The sequence below is a fragment of the Coffea eugenioides genome, chromosome 3 (genome assembly GCF_003713205.1).
Source record: "Coffea eugenioides isolate CCC68of chromosome 3, Ceug_1.0, whole genome shotgun sequence".
Classification (NCBI taxonomy): Eukaryota; Viridiplantae; Streptophyta; class Magnoliopsida; order Gentianales; family Rubiaceae; genus Coffea; species Coffea eugenioides.
The window spans coordinates 1,014,224-1,033,084 of NC_040037.1; the positions used below are offsets into that span (position 1 = coordinate 1,014,224).

The 18,861-nt window shown below is 38.1% G+C and overlaps 3 protein-coding genes across 5 annotated transcripts; all 3 read left to right on the forward strand.

The window, feature by feature from the left end:
* Positions 1 to 104: 104 nt before the first annotated feature.
* LOC113764870 (importin subunit alpha-1a-like) lies at positions 105 to 5,518 on the forward strand. Of its 2 annotated transcripts, none has more exons than XM_027308905.1 (12): positions 105 to 208; positions 344 to 590; positions 1,092 to 1,188; positions 1,271 to 1,362; positions 1,454 to 1,585; positions 2,363 to 2,548; positions 2,655 to 2,818; positions 2,912 to 2,990; positions 3,666 to 3,794; positions 4,023 to 4,150; positions 4,230 to 4,604; positions 4,886 to 5,518. In XM_027308905.1, the coding sequence occupies exons 2-11, from the start codon at positions 384 to 386 to the stop codon at positions 4,600 to 4,602; spliced, it is 1,587 nt and encodes a 528-aa protein (XP_027164706.1). In that variant the 5' UTR covers positions 105 to 208; positions 344 to 383; the 3' UTR covers positions 4,603 to 4,604; positions 4,886 to 5,518. The 2 variants fall into 2 exon arrangements, with proteins under 2 accessions (XP_027164706.1, XP_027164707.1); XM_027308906.1 differs by having other exon boundaries at positions 355 to 590.
* Positions 5,519 to 7,128: 1,610 nt separating this feature from the next.
* On the forward strand, positions 7,129 to 12,517 carry LOC113764869 (importin subunit alpha-1a-like). 2 transcript variants are annotated; one of them, XM_027308904.1, is made up of 12 exons: positions 7,129 to 7,214; positions 7,405 to 7,656; positions 8,166 to 8,262; positions 8,339 to 8,430; positions 8,534 to 8,665; positions 9,471 to 9,656; positions 9,766 to 9,929; positions 10,024 to 10,102; positions 10,612 to 10,740; positions 10,960 to 11,087; positions 11,165 to 11,539; positions 11,768 to 12,517. In XM_027308904.1, exons 2-11 carry the CDS (start codon positions 7,444 to 7,446, stop codon positions 11,535 to 11,537), a joined length of 1,593 nt encoding a protein of 530 aa, XP_027164705.1. In that variant the 5' UTR covers positions 7,129 to 7,214; positions 7,405 to 7,443; the 3' UTR covers positions 11,538 to 11,539; positions 11,768 to 12,517. The 2 variants fall into 2 exon arrangements, with proteins under 2 accessions (XP_027164705.1, XP_027164704.1); XM_027308903.1 differs by lacking the exon at positions 7,129 to 7,214 and having other exon boundaries at positions 7,230 to 7,656.
* Positions 12,518 to 13,588: 1,071 nt separating this feature from the next.
* Positions 13,589 to 16,290, forward strand: LOC113764775. The gene is made up of 3 exons (XM_027308761.1): positions 13,589 to 14,158; positions 14,371 to 14,754; positions 15,352 to 16,290. Exons 1-3 carry the CDS (start codon positions 13,756 to 13,758, stop codon positions 15,714 to 15,716), a joined length of 1,152 nt encoding a protein of 383 aa, XP_027164562.1. The 5' UTR covers positions 13,589 to 13,755; the 3' UTR covers positions 15,717 to 16,290.
* The last annotated feature ends 2,571 nt before the right edge of the window (positions 16,291 to 18,861 follow it).

Genomic DNA, 18,861 nt, shown 5'->3' on the forward strand with positions numbered 1-18,861 from the left:
ATTGTGGAAAGTCAGTCCTCCCCAAAAAAATAAATAAATAAATAAACACAGCCCAGCCCAGAATGCAGAGCCCAAGATTATGTGGAAAATGAGTCCTCCAATAGTCCGAACCCTTCCCCCCTCTCTCTCTCTTCTTCTGTGAGACTGTTATTCTCTCACTCTGTCTCTCTCTCACACACTCCCACACTCTCTCTCACACGCGTGTCAGGTACATACCTTTACGCGCAGACGATGAATTATTTCAATCACCACCCTTTAATCTTTCATATAATTTCTGCATCTCCTTTGCTTTTCTTAATTGAAGTGATGTATTATATTAATTTCGGAAAATTTTTTTGGTTAGGTTTTGATTAGAGTAAAGGAAATCAAGCACAGTAGAAACGATGTCGTTGAGGCCGACCGAGAGAACGGAGGTTCGGAGGAACCGGTACAAGGTGGCGGTCGATGCGGAAGAAGGACGGCGGAGGAGGGAGGATCAAATGGTGGAGATCCGAAAGAGTAAGCGTGAGGAGAATCTTCTTAAGAAGCGTCGCGAAGGCCTCCAGATGCCCTTCCCTGCCGTCGCTCCCTCCAATAACATCGAGAAAAAGGTCTTTATTTTTCATCCCAACTAATCTGAGTGATTATGCATGCGTAATTTGATTAATTAATCGACTTGAAATTGTGTGATCTGATTATGGCAAGATTGTGAGTAGGTATCTTGTATCTTTGATCACTTTTCTGCTTTTGATTTTCACCATTTTTCCAAGCAGTAATTAATAGTGGCAACACAAATTGTGAAGATATTTGTTCTGACTTTGGCAAGCATGTCAATTAACTTTTTATGCAGAAGTTATAGTGTTTTGAGGTTTGCTGTAAAGCCCCTAACCTGTCATCATTTCCTCGGTTTTACTGTAATTACCTGCATTTTTTTTCATTTTTTCTGCATTGATTGATTGTGTAAATCCTGCTAGCTGTTTGTTTATGAGCACAGCTTGGTTAGTGATTCTGTCTTTTATAGGCCTGTTCCGGTTAAGTGGGAATTTTTTTTTTTAAAAGCTCTGAGTGTTTTTATTCAATGTGATGTTGAGAGTTTACTTATTGTGCTGCAGTTGGAGAGCCTCCCTTCCATGGTAAATGGAGTTTATTCGCATGATAACAATTTGCAGTTGGAGGCAACCACACAATTTCGTAAACTACTTTCAATAGGTATGATTGTGTTCCTTATTGAATGCTTATTGTTGTTTGTTCATTATCATAGCTCATTTTATTTCTGAAAATTTAATTACAGAACGAAGCCCTCCTATTGAGGAAGTCATACAGTCTGGAGTTGTTCCTCGCTTTGTTGAGTTCCTTGTGAGGGAGGATTTCCCACAACTCCAGGTTTTGCATAGTATCTGTTTCTTCCACGGTGATTGTGTGATTGGAGCTGAATTTTTCTTATCTTAGTTATTTATTTATCTATATTATTTAGTTTGAGGCTGCTTGGGCTCTTACAAACATTGCTTCTGGAACTTCGGAGAACACCAAAGTGGTGATTGATCACGGGGCTGTACCCATTTTTGTCAAGCTTTTGGGATCTCCAAGTGAAGATGTTCGCGAGCAGGTAATATATTGAAGCCAGTTTTAAGTAAGGCATTATTTTGCTGCACCAGTTGTTGGCTAGGGAAGGTGTAATGATTCCTAGACTCTTAATTCCGATGTTTAGAGAGGTCATTTGCTTTTAGGGAATCTTACACAAAGGGTTGGCATGTTAAAACAAGGAAAGAATAAGCAAATTGATGATTTAAAGAATATCAAAAGAGGTGAGAAAAGTTAGGTTGTGAGTGAATATCGGAGGTGAGAAAAAGCATGTATTTTTCTCTCTTAAATTTAGAAGGTTTTAATAGAGCCTGCACTCCTTTCTTAAAATTAGATTCTGTTCAGCCAATGTATTTAACACTTCTGAGAAATCTACTTCTACTTCCTATTTTGTGTTGGACATGCTAGGTACTGTTTTTTGGTGGCTCAACTTTTCTTTAGGAATTATGGATGCTTATTTTGTAATTGTGGGTGGATAACATAGTGGTTGTGCATAGCATAAGATTTAGAGGATTTGCTGCTGCGATAAGTTGTGGAAAAATAATATTATTATTATGGTCCTTAAATTTGTTATTTAGTTTGGATCAGAGTGAGGAAAGCCAATTGATGGTGCTTTGTTCTCAATTCTTGTAGTTATGCCATTCTGATAGGGGAATGATTAGAAGGTAAAAACAAACAATAGGAACTGAGGTTTGATAAATTGGTCATCACTTTCTTTTTTTATTACTACCAACAAAGCAGATCGCAAGTAAAATGCTCGATCATTGTATGGAGACTTACTAGAATTGTTATGAATTTGTAGGCAGTATGGGCATTGGGGAATGTTGCTGGTGATTCTCCTAGGTGTCGTGACCTTGTCCTTGGCCACGGAGCTTTAATCCCTTTGTTAGCACAGTTGAATGAGCATGCCAAGCTTTCGATGCTGCGAAATGCTACTTGGACATTGTCAAACTTCTGTCGGGGCAAACCACAACCTCCATTTGAGCAGGTTCGCTGCGTATTTGTGTTGGTGGTTTTCTTCTCTTTTTGATTTTTTTTTCAAGTGGTTTTGATTTTAGTCCAACAATATAATAGCTCAATGCTTCAATTGTCAGGTGAGGCCAGCCCTCCCAGCACTTCAGCGTCTAGTTCATTCAAGTGATGAAGAAGTTCTAACTGATGCATGCTGGGCTCTCTCCTATCTCTCTGATGGTACAAATGACAAAATTCAAGCTGTGATTGAGGCAGGTGTTTGTCCAAGACTTGTGGAGCTGCTTGTGTGAGTGTCATTTTACACAATTTGCATGTTGCTTATCTTTGTTCTTTTCACTGATTTCTGAAATGTGTGGTTAAAATAAATCTGATTGCTCAGGCATCCATCTCCTTCTGTGCTTATTCCTGCACTTCGCACAGTTGGGAATATTGTTACAGGAGATGACTATCAGACTCAGGTTTGATCTTTAACTTGGATCATTTGTATTTTTATTTTTCTTTTGAAAACTTTCTGCAGGAATACTGAACCTTAATATCTGTTAGTAATGCCTTTAATCATAAAGTGTTTTACTCGTCTTTTCTTTGCTGAAATGTGGTCTCCAATACACTTGCCATCTTGCTTCTCTTATGCTGATTTGCTGTGACATCTGGTTGCATGAATGCATTACTATGCTCTCATCTTCCTTCCCCCCCCCCCCCCCCAAAAAAAAAACCCCTTTTTGGATTTTGGATGGTAGTGAGTTATTTGCACAATTTTACTTGCTTACATCATCAAATCATTTTCCAACCACCTTTTTTATCTCATATACATCACATAATAAAGTGCTGCGGTATTTTTTTCAAAAACTTATCCCAAATAATCACTATCCAAACACACTCTGTGTTATCCTCTATTGCATGAACTATTGGAATTTGTATAGAATGGAAGTTTCTCTCCTTCCATGATTAGTGTTTTCAGTTGCTTTCATGATAGTAGGAACAAATTCATTATGGTCATTTGTCAAATACTTCATTTCAGCTTTCTCCCACCTTCCAAAAATAAAAATATTACATAAAAGAGATGGAATAGAAGACAGTGAAGGATACCACAATTATAAGGTATTTGGGGTTTTGACATTTAGTCTTTGTTCCAGTGTATAATTGACCATGGGGCGCTTCCTTGTTTGCTAAGCTTATTGACTCATAATCATAAAAAGAGCATCAAGAAAGAAGCTTGCTGGACAATTTCCAATATTACTGCTGGAAATAAGGAACAGATTCAGGTATGGTCTTTTCTTCTGAAATTTTGTCGTACATGATGTCCTCCTCATTTGTTCTTTGACCCCTCAATGCACCCTACCCCATCCACTGGAAGAAGGAAAACATATGATTGTGACTTGAATTATTTACTTTTCTTGTGGTGTTTTGGTTCCAATTATGATGTTTATACACTTTGTATGCTGTTTCCTTTTTCACTTTACCTCAACCTGTGTATTTGTATGTAATGACAGGCTGTGATTGAAGCTCAGTTAATTGGCCCTTTGGTCAATTTGCTTCAAACTGCTGAGTTTGACATAAAAAAAGAGGCTGCTTGGGCTATTTCAAATGCTACCTCTGGTGGAACTCATGAACAAATCAAGTATGTTTTGTTTCTCATCGCCTTCCGTGTTCAGTGCAGAATGCGTGGACGTGAATTTTATGTTTTGTGTCTTGTGTAGGTACTTGGTTTCTCAAGGCTGTATAAAGCCATTGTGTGATCTCCTTGTGTGCCCAGATCCAAGAATCATTGCTGTCTGTTTAGAAGGTCTTGAGAATATATTGAAGGTTGGGGAAGTAGAAAAAAGCCTTGGCAACAGTGGAGATGTTAATTTCTATGCTCAATTGGTTGATGAAGCTGAAGGCTTAGAAAAGATTGAGAACTTACAGAGCCATGACAATAATGAAATTTATGAAAAAGCGGTCAAAATACTAGAGACGTATTGGTTGGAGGAGGAGGATGAAACATTGCCAGCTGGTGATGGAGGCCAGCCTGGATTCAACTTTGGAGGGAATGATATGCAACTTCCACCTGGTGGATTTAAATTTGGCTGAAGGTAAAGATTCAGATGTGCAGATCCAACTGTTCCCTGTTCCACATGCAGCTTCCATGTTCTGCATGCGGCTTCTGACATGCTAAACATGAAGTTTCGTTTCTGGCTGATTAAATCAAATCAAATTTGTCAATTTCCATCTTCGACTATGGGAACCTTGATAATTCAGGCTCAACTGAAACCTTCTATGAGATATATTTATTTACTCATCCTGGAGATTTCAATTGTTATGCAAGTACTATGGCTTCTTATGCACCTTCTTAATAACGGACATAAATTTGCAGGGTCATTAGTTGGTGGATACGACCTCAGATTGAGGACAGCGTGTTTGTTGGCGTCAAGTCAAGGTCAGGTCGGGTCAGTTCAAGTTAGAGCACCTCACAGAGTCTGGCTGTCGTATGGTTCAGTGTCGGTTGCCTTAAGGAGGTGCCAAGGCAGGTCTTTTGATACTACGGTGGAGAATAAGAAAGGGTGCGTGCTCACTGGTTGATGGTATGTTGGGCTTGGTTAATTCCCCTGATGGAGAATGGCATGGGGAAAAATGAAGGGTTTGTGGACTCTTCAAATGAGTTGTCAGAACACGGGGTTTTGTATTTTGTCTTTTCATGCCTTGTAATTGAGTACATGGTACCACAGAGTCGTCAGGTATTGATGGGTAGTTACCGAGTTCTGTATGTATTGATCATGATTCGGGATTGTTTTGTTGGTGTATTGTAAGCAAGGGAAGAGAGAGACGAGAGTTCACAATTCACTTGATATCCTAGTATGGTATGTTTACTAGTCATTTGTTTGTAAGTAGGTGTTGTCATACAGCTTTTCAGTTTCTTGCAGACACGGGTTGGTCTTCTAGATTGTACTACAGTTTTGTTCCTCCCAGGCACTGAAAGTTCAAAGTTTTCGGAATCGGCTTTGCTTTACATTTTTTTTTTTTTGGGATACGATGGACTTACATTTACTTTATATTAGGGGAACAGAGGACTCAAAGAGATCAAAGAACTTGGAGAGGATTGAGGCTGGATTTTTAGAATATAGACAGAGATTTGGTCTCTTGATTTATGCTCAAGTACAGCTTTAAACTTCTTTTGGGGACCGACTATATTAGGAGTAGTTGCGTTACTAGATATCTTTGGAATCCATGAACATGCAAATAAGCTTCTTTTGGGGACCGACTATATTAGGAGTAGTTGCGTTACTAGATATCTTTGGAATCCATGAACATGCAAATCTTTTTTTCGGGGCTGTGCTGAGCTGACTTTTTTCGGGGATGCAGCATTCCACTGAAACGAAATCAGGAGAGACGTTATCATTTATGCCCACGGTTTGGTCATACACTCATTTTCCACTGCTCAAAAAAACCTCAAGAGTCAACTATCCAGCATTCCAGCTGCTAACCTTTTAAACGTAGGAAACTAAGGTGAATTAGGAGGAGCAGGAAGGGCTGTATTTGAATGGTGTAACTTTAAGTGAACAAATTGTAATTGTTTATTAATTGTTTGTACAATTTTTCCATCATAGAAGTGTAATGTTTGGAAATTATTTATGTGGATTTCATAAATTCTCTCAATCCCATTTTGATTGTCTTGATTTTTTTTCCATACAGTTTAAGAAAAATTAATTAACTTCGTTGAAAGAGTAAATCTAGTCTACTTTTTTTTTTAAATACACTTACATTATTATTAGGAGTATAACTAATTATTATATATCTTTATAGTAATTACAACAGCAATACTAATGAAAAGTTGCACCATTCAAGACATGAAATGAGAACAATTATTGAATAAGGTATATTATACTCATTAATAACAAAGTATATTAAATAAGGGTATTTTAGAGAAATTAAAAGTTACTATATTCTTTAATTGGAAAATAGACTATAAATTAGGGCGAATGAAAAAGAAAAATAACACTATCAAAATGAGAAAGGGAGAATATAATAATTGTGTCCCTGTCATGAGGTTGTACAAGTCATTAAATAATGAGTTACAATTTACTGAAAAATGTTACGAACATGTTTAGGAATAATTGTAATAAAAAATTGTTCTTGCCCGTCTTGAATTAAAAAAGATTAAATTTCACCTTGTCCATCAGTTTTGAACTTCATTATCTCTCTTGAATTGGCCCAAATCTCCACTGCAAGAATTCCAAGCCATAGAGTTTTGTTATGTTTTTTATGTTTAGTCTTTTACTAGTTATATTTATCCAGAAAAGAAAAAATTATGAACACAAAGGGTTTGTTCTCATTGATTATTTTAACTAACTATAGATTCTAATTTTGGATAACCAATTTTTGTGACTTTTTATTGTTTTTGTATTCTAATTATAGATTTTTTTAATGGTCAAAAAGGCTAAAACCTATAATCACTTAAATAGTAAAAACTGAATTATTCTCTATTATCAATTTCTATGATCAGATTCTGTAAAATCTTAAAGCAATCGACAGCAAAGCCAAATTCAATTACGAACATAAGATCACAAATTCAATACTTTAGAAGGCAAGAGAGGCCCCAGTGCAGCCCAGAATGCAGAACCCAGGCCCAATGACCATACAAGATTAATGTGGAAAACAAGTCCTCCAATAATCCAAAACCCTTCCCTTCTCTCTTTCTTCACCTGGTAGACTACAATTCCCTCCCTCCCTCTCTCTCTCTCTCTCTCTCACTCCCCCACACTCAGTCACACGCATACGCGCATACACTGAACAATTTCAATCACCGCTTTCTAATATTTCTTTTGATTTGTGCAATTCATTTATTCCCTTAATTGGAGTGATATAATCATATCAATTTCCGATTTGTTTTGTTAGATTTTGATTAGAGTGAAGGAAATCAGCTTAGTAGGAACGATGTCGTTGAGACCGACCGAGAGAACGGAGGTTCGCAGGAACCGATACAAGGTTGCGGTCGATGCTGAAGAGGGACGGCGGAGGAGGGAGGATCAAATGGTGGAGATCCGAAAGAGTAAGCGGGAGGAGAATCTTCTTAAGAAGCGTCGTGAAGGCCTTCAGATGTCTCAACCCTTCCCTGCGCCCGTCCCCTCCAATAACATCGAGAAAAAGGTCTTAATTGTTTTCCAAGTAATCTGAGGAATTATTTAGACGTAATTTGATTAATTGATCCATTTGAAATTGTGCGATCTGATGTTGGCGAGAATGTGAATAGGTATTTTGTATTTATGTTAACTTTTCTGCTTTTGATTTTTCACCATCTTTTTTTCAATCATCAATTCATGGTGGTATCATAAATTATGAAGAAAAAATTGGTTTCCATTTGTTCTTATCTTGGCATGTATATGGATCAACTACTTGTGCAGAAGCGTTAGTACTTGAGATTTGGCTGTGAAGTCCCAAGCTCGTCACTAATAATAATCTGGATTGTTTTCTCGTTGTTTTTTACATTGCGATTCCTGTATTTACTTACTCATGCTCTCTGTTTGTTTATGAACACAGTTTGTTTTACGTGCGATTCTGTCTTTTATAAGCCTGCTGCAGTTAAGTGGGAATAGTCTGTTTTTGAGCTCTGATTGTTTTTATACGACAATCCTTAGAGGTGACTTATTTTGCTGCAGTTGGAGAGTCTCCCTTTGATGGTGAATGGAGTTTATTCGAATGATAACAATTTGCAGTTGGAGGCAACCACTCAATTTCGTAAATTGCTTTCAATAGGTATGATTGTGTTCCTTATTTAACGTGCATTTTTTAATTATCATAGCTCATCTTATTTCTGAAAATTTAATTCCAGAAAGAAGCCCTCCCATTGAGGAAGTTATACAATCTGGAGTTGTTCCTCGCTTTGTTGAGTTCCTTATGAGGGAGGATTTCCACCAGCTCCAGGTTTGAAGCTGAAGCTTTTTTGCAGGATATCTGTTTATTGACTTTGTAATTTTGTAATTTGAGCTGTGTTTTGCTTAATTAATTAATTAATTAATTTTGTTAGTTTGAGGCTGCTTGGGCACTTACAAACATTGCATCTGGAACTTCGGAGAATACCAAGGTGGTGATTGATCACGGGGCTGTACCCATTTTTGTCAAGCTTTTGGGTTCTCCAAGTGATGATGTCCGTGAGCAGGTAATGTGTAATGTTGACCAGTTCTTTTGAGGCATTATTTGGCTGCGAGAAATTTTGGTTAGGAAAGTGTTGTGTTTCCTAGACTCTTAATTTTGTCATTTTGAGAGGCAATTTGCTTCTAGGGAATCATGGAAAAATGTTTGGCATTTTAAATAAAGCAACGAAGGAAATTGATTATTCATTGAACACCAAAAGCAGTGAGAAAAATTAGGGAGGTGAATGAATAAAGGAGGAGTCCATTGTCCTCTCTTGTGACTCGAGAAGTTCTAAGGGTGCACGCACTGCTATCTCAAGTTTACATTGTGGTTCTTAATTGTTGCTTGTTTCTATTTAGACAATGTCTTGTACACTTCCACAAAATCTACTTCTTTCTATTTGTGTTTCAACATATTTGGTATTGTTTTTGGTGGCTCAGCCTTTCTTTTGTATCATGGATGTTTATTTTCCTATTATGTTCATGTTATGATTCATTTTCATTGTGGGTGAATGACTTTGTTGGTTGCACATAACATTAGACTTGGAGGATTTGCTGCTGGTAAAAGAATAATTTTACGGTCCTTAAGTTTGTTGTTTAGTTTGTGTCAGAGTGGGAAAAGGCAATTGATGGTCCTTAAGTAATTGTTTTTAGTTCTTGTAGTTATGCTGTATTGATGAGGGAATGGTTAAAAGGTAAAAACAGACAATAGGAATTGAGGTTGATAAATCGTTCATTAGTGTCCTTTTGGTTACTACCAACAAAATAGGATGCAAGGAAATAAGTTTTAGCATTGTAGGGAGACTCACTAGAGTTGTCATGAATTTGTAGGCTGTATGGGCACTGGGAAATGTTGCAGGTGATTCTCCAAGGTGTCGTGACCTTGTCCTTGGGCATGGGGCTTTAATCCCTTTGCTGGCACAATTGAATGAGCATGCCAAGCTTTCAATGCTGCGAAATGCTACCTGGACATTGTCAAACTTCTGCCGGGGCAAACCACAACCTCCATTTGAGCAGGTTTGCTGCGTAATTATGTTGTGCTTTTGTTCTCTTCTTTTTAGACTTGTTAAGTAGTTTTGATTTTAGTCTGAGAATATAATAACATGCTGTAAGATTCAATTGTCAGGTGAGGCCAGCTCTCCCCGCACTTCAGCGTCTTGTTCATTCAAATGATGAAGAAGTCCTTACTGATGCATGCTGGGCTCTCTCCTATCTCTCTGATGGTACAAATGACAAAATTCAAGCTGTGATTGAGGCAGGTGTCTGTCCAAGACTTGTGGAGCTACTTGTGTGAGTGTTCTTTTACACAATTTACATCTCACTTATCTTTGTTGTTTCTCATTAATTTCTGAAAATCATGGTTAAAACAAATTTTACTTGCCAGGCATCCATCTCCTTCTGTGCTTATTCCTGCACTTCGCACGGTTGGGAATATTGTTACAGGAGATGATTATCAGACTCAGGTACTATCTTCAGCCGGGCTCTTTATTTTGATGTTTTATTTATCTTTTGAAAGAAAATGATAACTTTGTGCAGGCATACTGAACCTTAGTACCTGTCATTTGACCCTTTAATAGTTAAGTGTGTTTTACTTGTCTGTTCTTTATTGAAATGTTGTTTGCATATTACTGCACTTGCCATCTTGCATCCCTTACTGGTACCGATATCCTGTGACATCTGGTTGGATGAATATTTAGTATGTTCTGTATTTTCCCCCCTTTGGCTATTACTGCTATCATCCGCTGCATGAAATATTGGAATGTATATAGAATGGAAAGTCTCTCATCTCCAATTATTACTGTTTTGAGTTTTTATCTTGACAGTAGGAAGAAGTTCATTGAGATTGAATGTTAAGTACTTTATTTCAGCTTCCTTCCACTCCCACCCAAAAATATATAGAGAGAGTTGAAGAAAGAGAAGTAAACAAGAATTATAATGTATTTGAGATTTTGACATTCAGTCTTTGCTTCAGTGTATAATTGACCACGGGGCACTCCCTTGTTTGCTGAGCTTATTGACTCATAATCATAAAAAGAGCATCAAGAAAGAAGCTTGCTGGACTATTTCCAATATTACTGCTGGAAATAAGGAGCAGATTCAGGTATAGTGTTTTCTTCTTAAATTTTCTTATGTATGATGTCCTGCTGATTTACTCTTTGATCCCCCACCCCGTCCCCCTCTGGAAAATGGAAAACCTATCATTGTCTTTAGAATTATTTACTTTGTGTGGTGTTTTGGTTCTAATTATGATGTTTATACACTTTGTATGCTGTTTCCTTTTTCACTTTACCTCAACCTGTGTATTTGTATGTAATGACAGGCTGTGATTGAAGCTCAGTTAATTGGCCCTTTGGTCAATTTGCTTCAAACTGCTGAGTTTGACATAAAAAAAGAGGCTGCTTGGGCTATTTCAAATGCTACCTCTGGTGGAACTCATGAACAAATCAAGTATGCTTTGTTTCTCATTGCCTTCCGTGTTCAGTGCAGAATGCGTGGACGTGAATTTTATGTTTTGTCTTGTGTAGGTACTTGGTTTCTCAAGGCTGTATAAAGCCATTGTGTGATCTCCTTGTGTGCCCGGATCCAAGAATCATTGCTGTGTGTTTAGAAGGTCTTGAGAATATATTGAAGGTTGGGGAAGTAGAAAAAAGCCTTGGCCATAGTGGAGATGTTAATTTCTATGCCCAATTGATTGATGAAGCTGAAGGCTTGGAAAAGATTGAGCACTTGCAGAGCCATGACAATAATGAAATTTATGAAAAAGCTGTTAAAATACTAGAGACATACTGGTTGGAGGAGGAGGATGAAACATTGCCAGCTGGTGATGGAGGTCAGCCTGGATTCAACTTTGGAGGGAATGATATGCAACTTCCACCTGGTGGATTTAAATTTGGCTGAAGGTAAAGATGTAGATGTGCTGGTCCAACTATTCCCTGCTTCGCTTGCAGCTTATGACATATGCTAAAACATGAAGTTTCAATTCTGGCTGATAAATCAAAACAATTTTTGTCAATTTTATTGACTATGGGCACCTTGCCAGTTCAAGCTGCAGTCTAACATGATTCTCAGTGTTGTGCAAGTACTACAACTCCTTATTAACCATCTTGCTAACCAACATATATTTGCAGGGCCATAAGTTGGTGGATACGTCCTCAGGTTGAGGACAGGGTGCTTGTTGGCGTCAAGTCAAGGTCGGGTCAGGGTCAGGGTCAGGGTCAGGGTCAGGTCAGTACAGTCAGAGCACTTCACCGAGTCTGGTGGTCGTATATGGTTGAGTGTCGGTTGCCATAAGGAGGTGCCAAGGCAGGTCCTTTTATACTATGATGGCGAATAAGGAGGAGTTCATGCTCACTGGTTGATGGTATGTTGGGCTTGGTATTTCCCCCGGTGACGGATTGTTTGGGGGGAAAAATGAAGGGATTGTAGATTCTTTAAATGAGGTTCTCTCGGAACGCGGGGTTTTGTGTTTTGTCGTTTCATACCTTATTATTGAAGTCCTTAGTCCCACAGAGTCGTCAATACTGTTCGGTAGCTGCGAGTGAAATATGTATTAATTAATTAAGGTGATTCGTGTTGTTTATTTGCGTATTGTATTCAAGGGAAGAGAAAGAAGAGAGTTCACTTGATTTGTCATTTGTCTATAGGTGTTGTCATACAACTTTTTCTATTGATATAGAGATACCGTTGGCCTTCTTGATCTAGACTGTACTACTGGTTTCTTCTGCTTAGGGATTGAACATTTTCTGTAAGGGCCTTGCATTACTCGATATCTTCAGTATCATTGAATAGGTAATTTTTGTTTGGGGAAGCGGTGAGCTGACCAACCTTGTAATTAGAAACACGAAACTTCAAATGGAAAGAAATGTTAATGAAGGTTCTGAGCTTTGTCGACTGAGGTTATTCTCGTTGCATAGAGGTTGATATGGTCATGGAGCTTGTCGGGCTGTAACAGCAGCCCAATTTGAGCTATGCACTTCAGAGGCCCGGTTCCTCGCCTGGATGAAAACTGGGAGGTTGTGCGGCTCCTGACTGCTGCTTACCTTGTGTGCCTACTAGCAGTGAGAACAACAACGGAACAGGGGCCTTATAGGTTATGTCCAGTTCAAACTAATTTTATAATATTTGGTTTGACATTATACAGTTTTAGTGTCGTCGTGAGTTGTATGTTTGCACCTAAATCGTACGAATTTACAATATAACTTGCAAGAATTAGATGAACACATTTGAAATGGACATAATTCAACTCGTGAGGCTCTCTGATCCAAGAAGAAATATGGTTATGGAAAATTGGAAATTGTCACAAAGTGCTTAATGGTAAAATTTATGCTAGTGTCTTTCCTGCTTTTCGACCTTTACTTGAGTGGGGACTTTAATCTGATCAGGAAACAAGTGCATTTGAATGAGTTGAGAGTTGAGAGACAGCTTGGAAAAACATTGATGTCACCAAAAGATGTGGAATAAAATTGAATGCCCCTGATGCTGGGGTAAACTGTGGTCTCCACGATTTCGGAGAGTGACTTTAGACTAGACGTTACTCAAACATTTTGAAGCAGAAGCCCCCCCGCCCCCCCCCTCACCTTCGTAGAAGTTACTTCCGATGAAAGGGCGGCGTATGGCGAAACTTCGAAGAAATGTAGTCTCGTACAGGATATGCAACAGATCCAAAAGAGTGAAAGCCCATCCCGAATTGCGCCAAATATGTACAGCAACTTAGATGTGATCCTGCCCAGAGGTACGATTAGTCATAATAGTCCGAAGGCTAAAGGACATTATTGTACTCAAATTGTCATATTTGCTAATTTAATCACATCTTGCTACAATTCAATGAGGCTTAATAAAGGCAACTTGGTTTCTGAAAGAAAGAAAATAAAATAAAATAACTTGTAAACAGTTGACATGGAGACAAAAGTGAGCCAGTTATAGGTTGGACACTTCGCAGAATGCATTCGTTTAAATCCCCAGCAACCACACCCAACAGTTTGTCATAATGAAAGCCAATAATGATGGCACCTATCAAGATCCACAATAGAAGGCATTAAAATTAACTACCATCTAACAACAGTGCTTGGCGCACAAAATTTTTTCCATTCCAAGTTTGAAACTTGATCCAGAAAAAATGAAAAGTGGATTCTCCTGTAGCGATGATGATCAAAGCGAGTTGGGTAAATCAGTGAGTTGCTGGTGGAGAACAGCAGAAGAGTTCGATGAACATGGGCATTTCAGAGTTGAAATTTGCGACCTATCAAAGCTCACACCGAGACTCAAACTCCTTAGGGAAATGGAGAGGCTGGCTTTTGTTGCACCCGAGGGACTCGATGATCTTCGCCACAAGCTCATCACTTACGGGTCCGGAGACTTTTGGTTGCCGGTGGGAGGAATCAAGAAAGAAGATTTGGATATCCCACCTGTCATCACAATTCTTCTAGCAGGCCTAACGAGTTCTGGCAAAAGCTCTCTTGTGAATATGATGTACAGCGTTTTGGGTCGATCTGGCCTCATCCCTTTTGCTCAAACGTCAGGTAAGCATTTGATAAAACTTTTTAACTTAGTTAAGCATTTAGCATTTCTGTACCGTTTAAGGTTACTTTGATTTTGGACCATGCATTCAATGTGAAGGAGCTCGAGGAACGTTAATTTGACGATGCATGTTTTTATAGATTATACTACTGGTTTAGTTTGTTAGTGTGATTTATTAATGTGTCCTACGTCTTACATACGGGGCGGGACGCAGGTGGATCTTCTCATCGCAGTAGAACAGTGTTTTTGGAAGAACATATCGTTGTGAGATCGGCCCGAAGTGGATTTTGTGTGTTTGATACGAGAGGGTTAGATTGCAATCAGATGAACGCGGGTTTAGAAGATGTTTCAACGTGGATGAGTCGCGGTGTTCGCCAAAATCAACCTTGTTGCAGACCTGGAGATGAAATACTTGCCACTGCCACCGCTGTACACGGATCATCCTTCAACACCAGTTCGAGGTACATGAACAGAAGAGTCAACTGTGCAATGGTTGTTGCCGACTTAGCAGAGATTCACAAGGCATTCAGGTCTGGTGATTTGAAGCCTGTGGAAGCCATAAGGGCCCTCTTCCAATATCCCTGTATTCAGAAATGCAGTTGAGTTTTTTCACCTCCTATGTTTGCTTCTCAAATTTGGATTGCAGTTTTCTACCAATCATCATTTTCCAATCATCATCAAATCACTACAGTTGTGTAATCATGAACGAACGAACGTTGTATGTCTTTACACCAAATGTTAAAAATTACACCAGTCGGATTGAATTGGATGGAACTCAACTGGACAGGTCCCATGGCGATTAGAAGGTTCCAAAACATGTGGGTCATCATTCTCTTTTCCTTTCTTTTTTTTTTTAAAAAAAAAAAAGGATTTTGGGGGAAAGGGTGTGGGGTGTTTCTTTGGCGAAAAGACTAAGGTGGGGTTCTAAGAATAAAGGCTCTCAAGCTCAAGTCTCCCTTTTGGATACCGTGTGTAAATTCATGAGTGAATCCGTGTGTAAATTCTTTTTACACTCATCAGTCAAGAAAAAAAAAATCATGAGTGAATTCTTTTGGTTTTTTCCTTTACCTCTGTTGTGCAAAATTCACGAGTTAGTTGCTTGTTCTTTTTATAGGAAAACATAAAGTAAGTTACTTGTGTGTTATGTTGAAGTTCTGGGTATGATTCAACACGTTCTATAATTTTTGGTGTGCAGACGAAAGTCCAATTTTGATACTCACACATGGTGACATGCTCAATACTGAGGACAGGATCAACAGCAGGCTCAAAATATGCGAATATATGGGTATATCTGAAACTAGTGGTGCATACGACATAGCCTGCCTCACAGAGCAGGGGATTCTACCGGATGAAGCTGACGCGGTCACCGCATTCGCGTTAACTGAAGCAGTCTACAGGTCGCTGATGGTCAGCGACCGGTCTCATCTCCCCAAGAAGAGATTCAAGGACTGGATATGGCTTCTGGTGTCATGGATTATGGGTTGCATTGCTTCTTTCTTTCGTTTTCTTGCAAATCTTTTCTCCAAATTCGATCACAAATACAAACCGAAACACCCTTGAATTACTAAGCACGCTATTTATTGCAGTGAGCTGATCGACCATCTGTCGATAGATACCCTTAAAAAGTGAAACTAAGATGAGTCTGCACGAGTACTTGTTGTCGGTGATTGGAGTGAGTTCGCTCCTGCGTCAATTTAAACTGTGAAAACATGAAATCGGCGGCTGTCCACTTCCACTAAATTGACTTGACTGGCGGTGATCGATCATAAACCCGGGGTTGGATTTACTTCTGGAAAGGCCGAGCCAAGTGTCGTTCTGTTTCTGTTTTGTTTTCTTCTGGAGGATAAGAAGATAAATCATTAAATGTGGTAGGGACGCTTTGAGTGTCATCCTGTTTCTCTCAAGTTGTTACCTTTGCCTTTGCCTTTGCCTTTGCCTTTGCCTGCTGTATGGTTTCTGTGTGTGTGTTTTGTTTTTTGTTTTTCGAAGATCATATGATGATGGTTTCTTATCTTTTACCTGTACGTTTCTCTTTCATTTGAACGGAGTTGTGTTTGGTCCAAAACAAGGAGTTTAACCTCCATACCATAGATCCCATCTCTTCCTTGAATAAAATAAAATTTGCTTTAATGTCTCGAGATTATTTCAAAGCTGGCCCTGTTTCATATTTCCACATCTGTATGTACGGACTCAATTTTCTTTCCAACTTTTGACCACTATTTCTTCTCGATCCACGGCAGTAAATAATAATAATAAAAAAAAATTACCAGACTAATATATATCTAGAAAATGAATGCTCTACTCCATAAAAACAAGTGGAAGACAGAAATGTTGCATGGTGAGTTGTGAAATTGTGATTTCAAGGCAGGCAGTGGTCCAATATGGGGATCCTATCGCTCACATTGTCTGCCGCTCTCAGCTTCTCGCTACGGAACAAAAGAGTCTTACGTGCCATCCTTTTCATTCGTTGTCTGCCAAATATTTGTCTCATAATAATAATAATATAATAATAATCTACTAGTAAATATCTTTGTCTTAGATCCCACCATTATAAAAAAAAAACCCTTTTTGCCCGTTTATAATTAGTTCATGTGTCGTTGCAAACGCCCCCCGTAATCCTATTTGTGTTGTTTAGGTTATTCACAAACCAATCAGTTAGTTTGAGATTACAAGTCGGCTCAATTTATAAAGTCAAGTCATTTTTGATATAAAAACTGTGTTACCGAAGCAAAGCAAATCTGTAAGAATTCTTATAAATGATTTATGATTCGGGAGAGGGAAAAATAAAAAAATCTGAGTTACGTAAATATACAATTGTTACGCCACCCTCAAATATGCCAGCCAAAAAAAAAAGAAAGGGTCTTTTCTTTCCTTCCCTCTTCTTTTGGAGGATGTCGCTAATTGTTGGGAAAATGTAATAATGAGTATTGAATTACGTCACAGAGATAACCAAAATATTTGGAGGAGCTTAGAAGAAGAAGATTTGTCTTCACGTACTGTTGGCTTGCAGGCAAAATTTGTCATGACTTTGCAAAGGGAGTCCTCTAATGTGTAATCATCATCTTGAAGTTGAGCTGTAATAATAATACCCAAAGATAAGCTCAAAATCTCATCAACGGAGTGTGGGTTCAAAGTGAGCTACTTGTTTAATCCATTGCCACTCACGGATCATCCCATTCCCATGCTATGTGAAGACGGGAGCACCCGTATTCTCTTTCTATTACCAAGTACTAGTAGCCTAGTACTCTACATCATCTTCTCCTTTTTGACCTGAAAAATCAAGGACCTTGATTTTGATTCATAACCCTCTTAGTCTCCCTCCCACCAATTGATTTTGATTCACTCCTGTCCACATGACAGCATTTTTATGAACCACGAAGATCCATCACAGCCTAATTGCATCGTGACAGCAAACGAGTAGTTAGTTAATTATTCTCAAAATGCATTTATTTCATCGGAACATTTCAAGGTCGAACTTCATTATCTTTCTTTAATGAATTTGGTGGTACCAGCAGCAGAGTTTGGCCTTTGCTGCCACTTCTCCGGGTAGTATATATCATATGCTACTTTTAGTAACATATTCCCTGTCCTCCCTGAATGAATATACCAAATGCAAAAGCAAAAGCTGGCCAAGCAAGCAAAGGTAAAAATGTCACAGTTATGAAGTAGTATGGAAAGCTGATCATTGCATTTGCAGAGTACCGAAAGTTAAAACAATTTGCAATTGAATGCTGATCTATGTTTCGGTCAAACAATACCGTGCCATAAAAATAATCTGTAGTACAAAAAATTATTGGGAAGAACTCGATCGTTAAACTTTGTGTTGATTCTTTTTGTCTTACTCGCATGTGTTTTTAGTTGTTATAGTAGTAGTATCATTCATGAGGTAGGTAGTGGGTACTTTCAAGAGATAAAAAAAAAAAACCTGAAGTTTTACTTTCAAGGATGTTGCAAATAAGTAGTGCTCCTTCCATTTCGATAGTTTTGGTTTTTTTTTTCCACAAAGTTTAAGAGAGATTAGTTAACTTTATTAAAAGAATAAATCTAACCTATTGTTTTTCTAAAATACCCTAATATTAATATTAGTAGTATAAGCAACTATTATACCTTAATTGCAATAACAATATTGATAAAAAAAAAGTTAGGCATGAATCAAAGCAAGTAATGAATAATGTAGGTTATATTCACTGATAACAAAGTACCACATTAAATAAGGAAATTTTAGATAAATTAAAAGTTAATCATATTTTACAATTGGGAAGTAGACTATAAATTGAGATATATGAAAAAGAAAAAAAAAACTATCCAAATAAGATGGATGAAGTATTTTTTTTAGCAGCGATAACATCTGTATAACCACTTGTATATAAGCAATGGAGGGCATAATTAGAAATTTCGGATTCAAATTTTCCCATTATCCTCTCTATTTCTTAAATTCTATCTTTTTTTTAAAAAAAACAAAGGGTATAATGGTTGACGTGCGCTCATTCCCAAAAAAAAGAAAAAAAACCTTAACACGACGACACACACACAAAGCCTCAAACATCTAGTGTATTTATTACACGAACTCCTCCCACGCCACACATCGGAATTAACTATTAGCCTTCAAAACATCTTACCAACTCTCCATCTTTTAGCTTTTAGCTTTTAGTTTTACGCGCCAAACATAACTATTCAAAATTTAGGTACTAAGAAGTACTCCTAC

Bases quoted from the DNA above. Each gene is read 5' to 3' on its own strand.
- LOC113764870 (XM_027308905.1), top strand. From the start codon at position 384: ATGTCGTTGAGGCCGACCGAGAGAACGGAGGTTCGGAGGAACCGGTAC. The intron at 2,549-2,654 runs GTTCGCTGCGTA...TTCAATTGTCAG, and splicing joins CACAACCTCCATTTGAGCAG to GTGAGGCCAGCCCTCCCAGC. The intron at 4,151-4,229 runs GTATGTTTTGTT...TGTCTTGTGTAG, and splicing joins GGAACTCATGAACAAATCAA to GTACTTGGTTTCTCAAGGCT.
- LOC113764869 (XM_027308904.1), top strand. From the start codon at position 7,444: ATGTCGTTGAGACCGACCGAGAGAACGGAGGTTCGCAGGAACCGATAC. The intron at 7,657-8,165 runs GTCTTAATTGTT...ATTTTGCTGCAG, and splicing joins CCAATAACATCGAGAAAAAG to TTGGAGAGTCTCCCTTTGAT. The intron at 10,741-10,959 runs GTATAGTGTTTT...ATGTAATGACAG, and splicing joins GAAATAAGGAGCAGATTCAG to GCTGTGATTGAAGCTCAGTT.
- LOC113764775 (XM_027308761.1), top strand. From the start codon at position 13,756: ATGAAAAGTGGATTCTCCTGTAGCGATGATGATCAAAGCGAGTTGGGT. The intron at 14,159-14,370 runs GTAAGCATTTGA...GGCGGGACGCAG, and splicing joins CCCTTTTGCTCAAACGTCAG to GTGGATCTTCTCATCGCAGT. The intron at 14,755-15,351 runs GTTGAGTTTTTT...TTTGGTGTGCAG, and splicing joins TCCCTGTATTCAGAAATGCA to ACGAAAGTCCAATTTTGATA.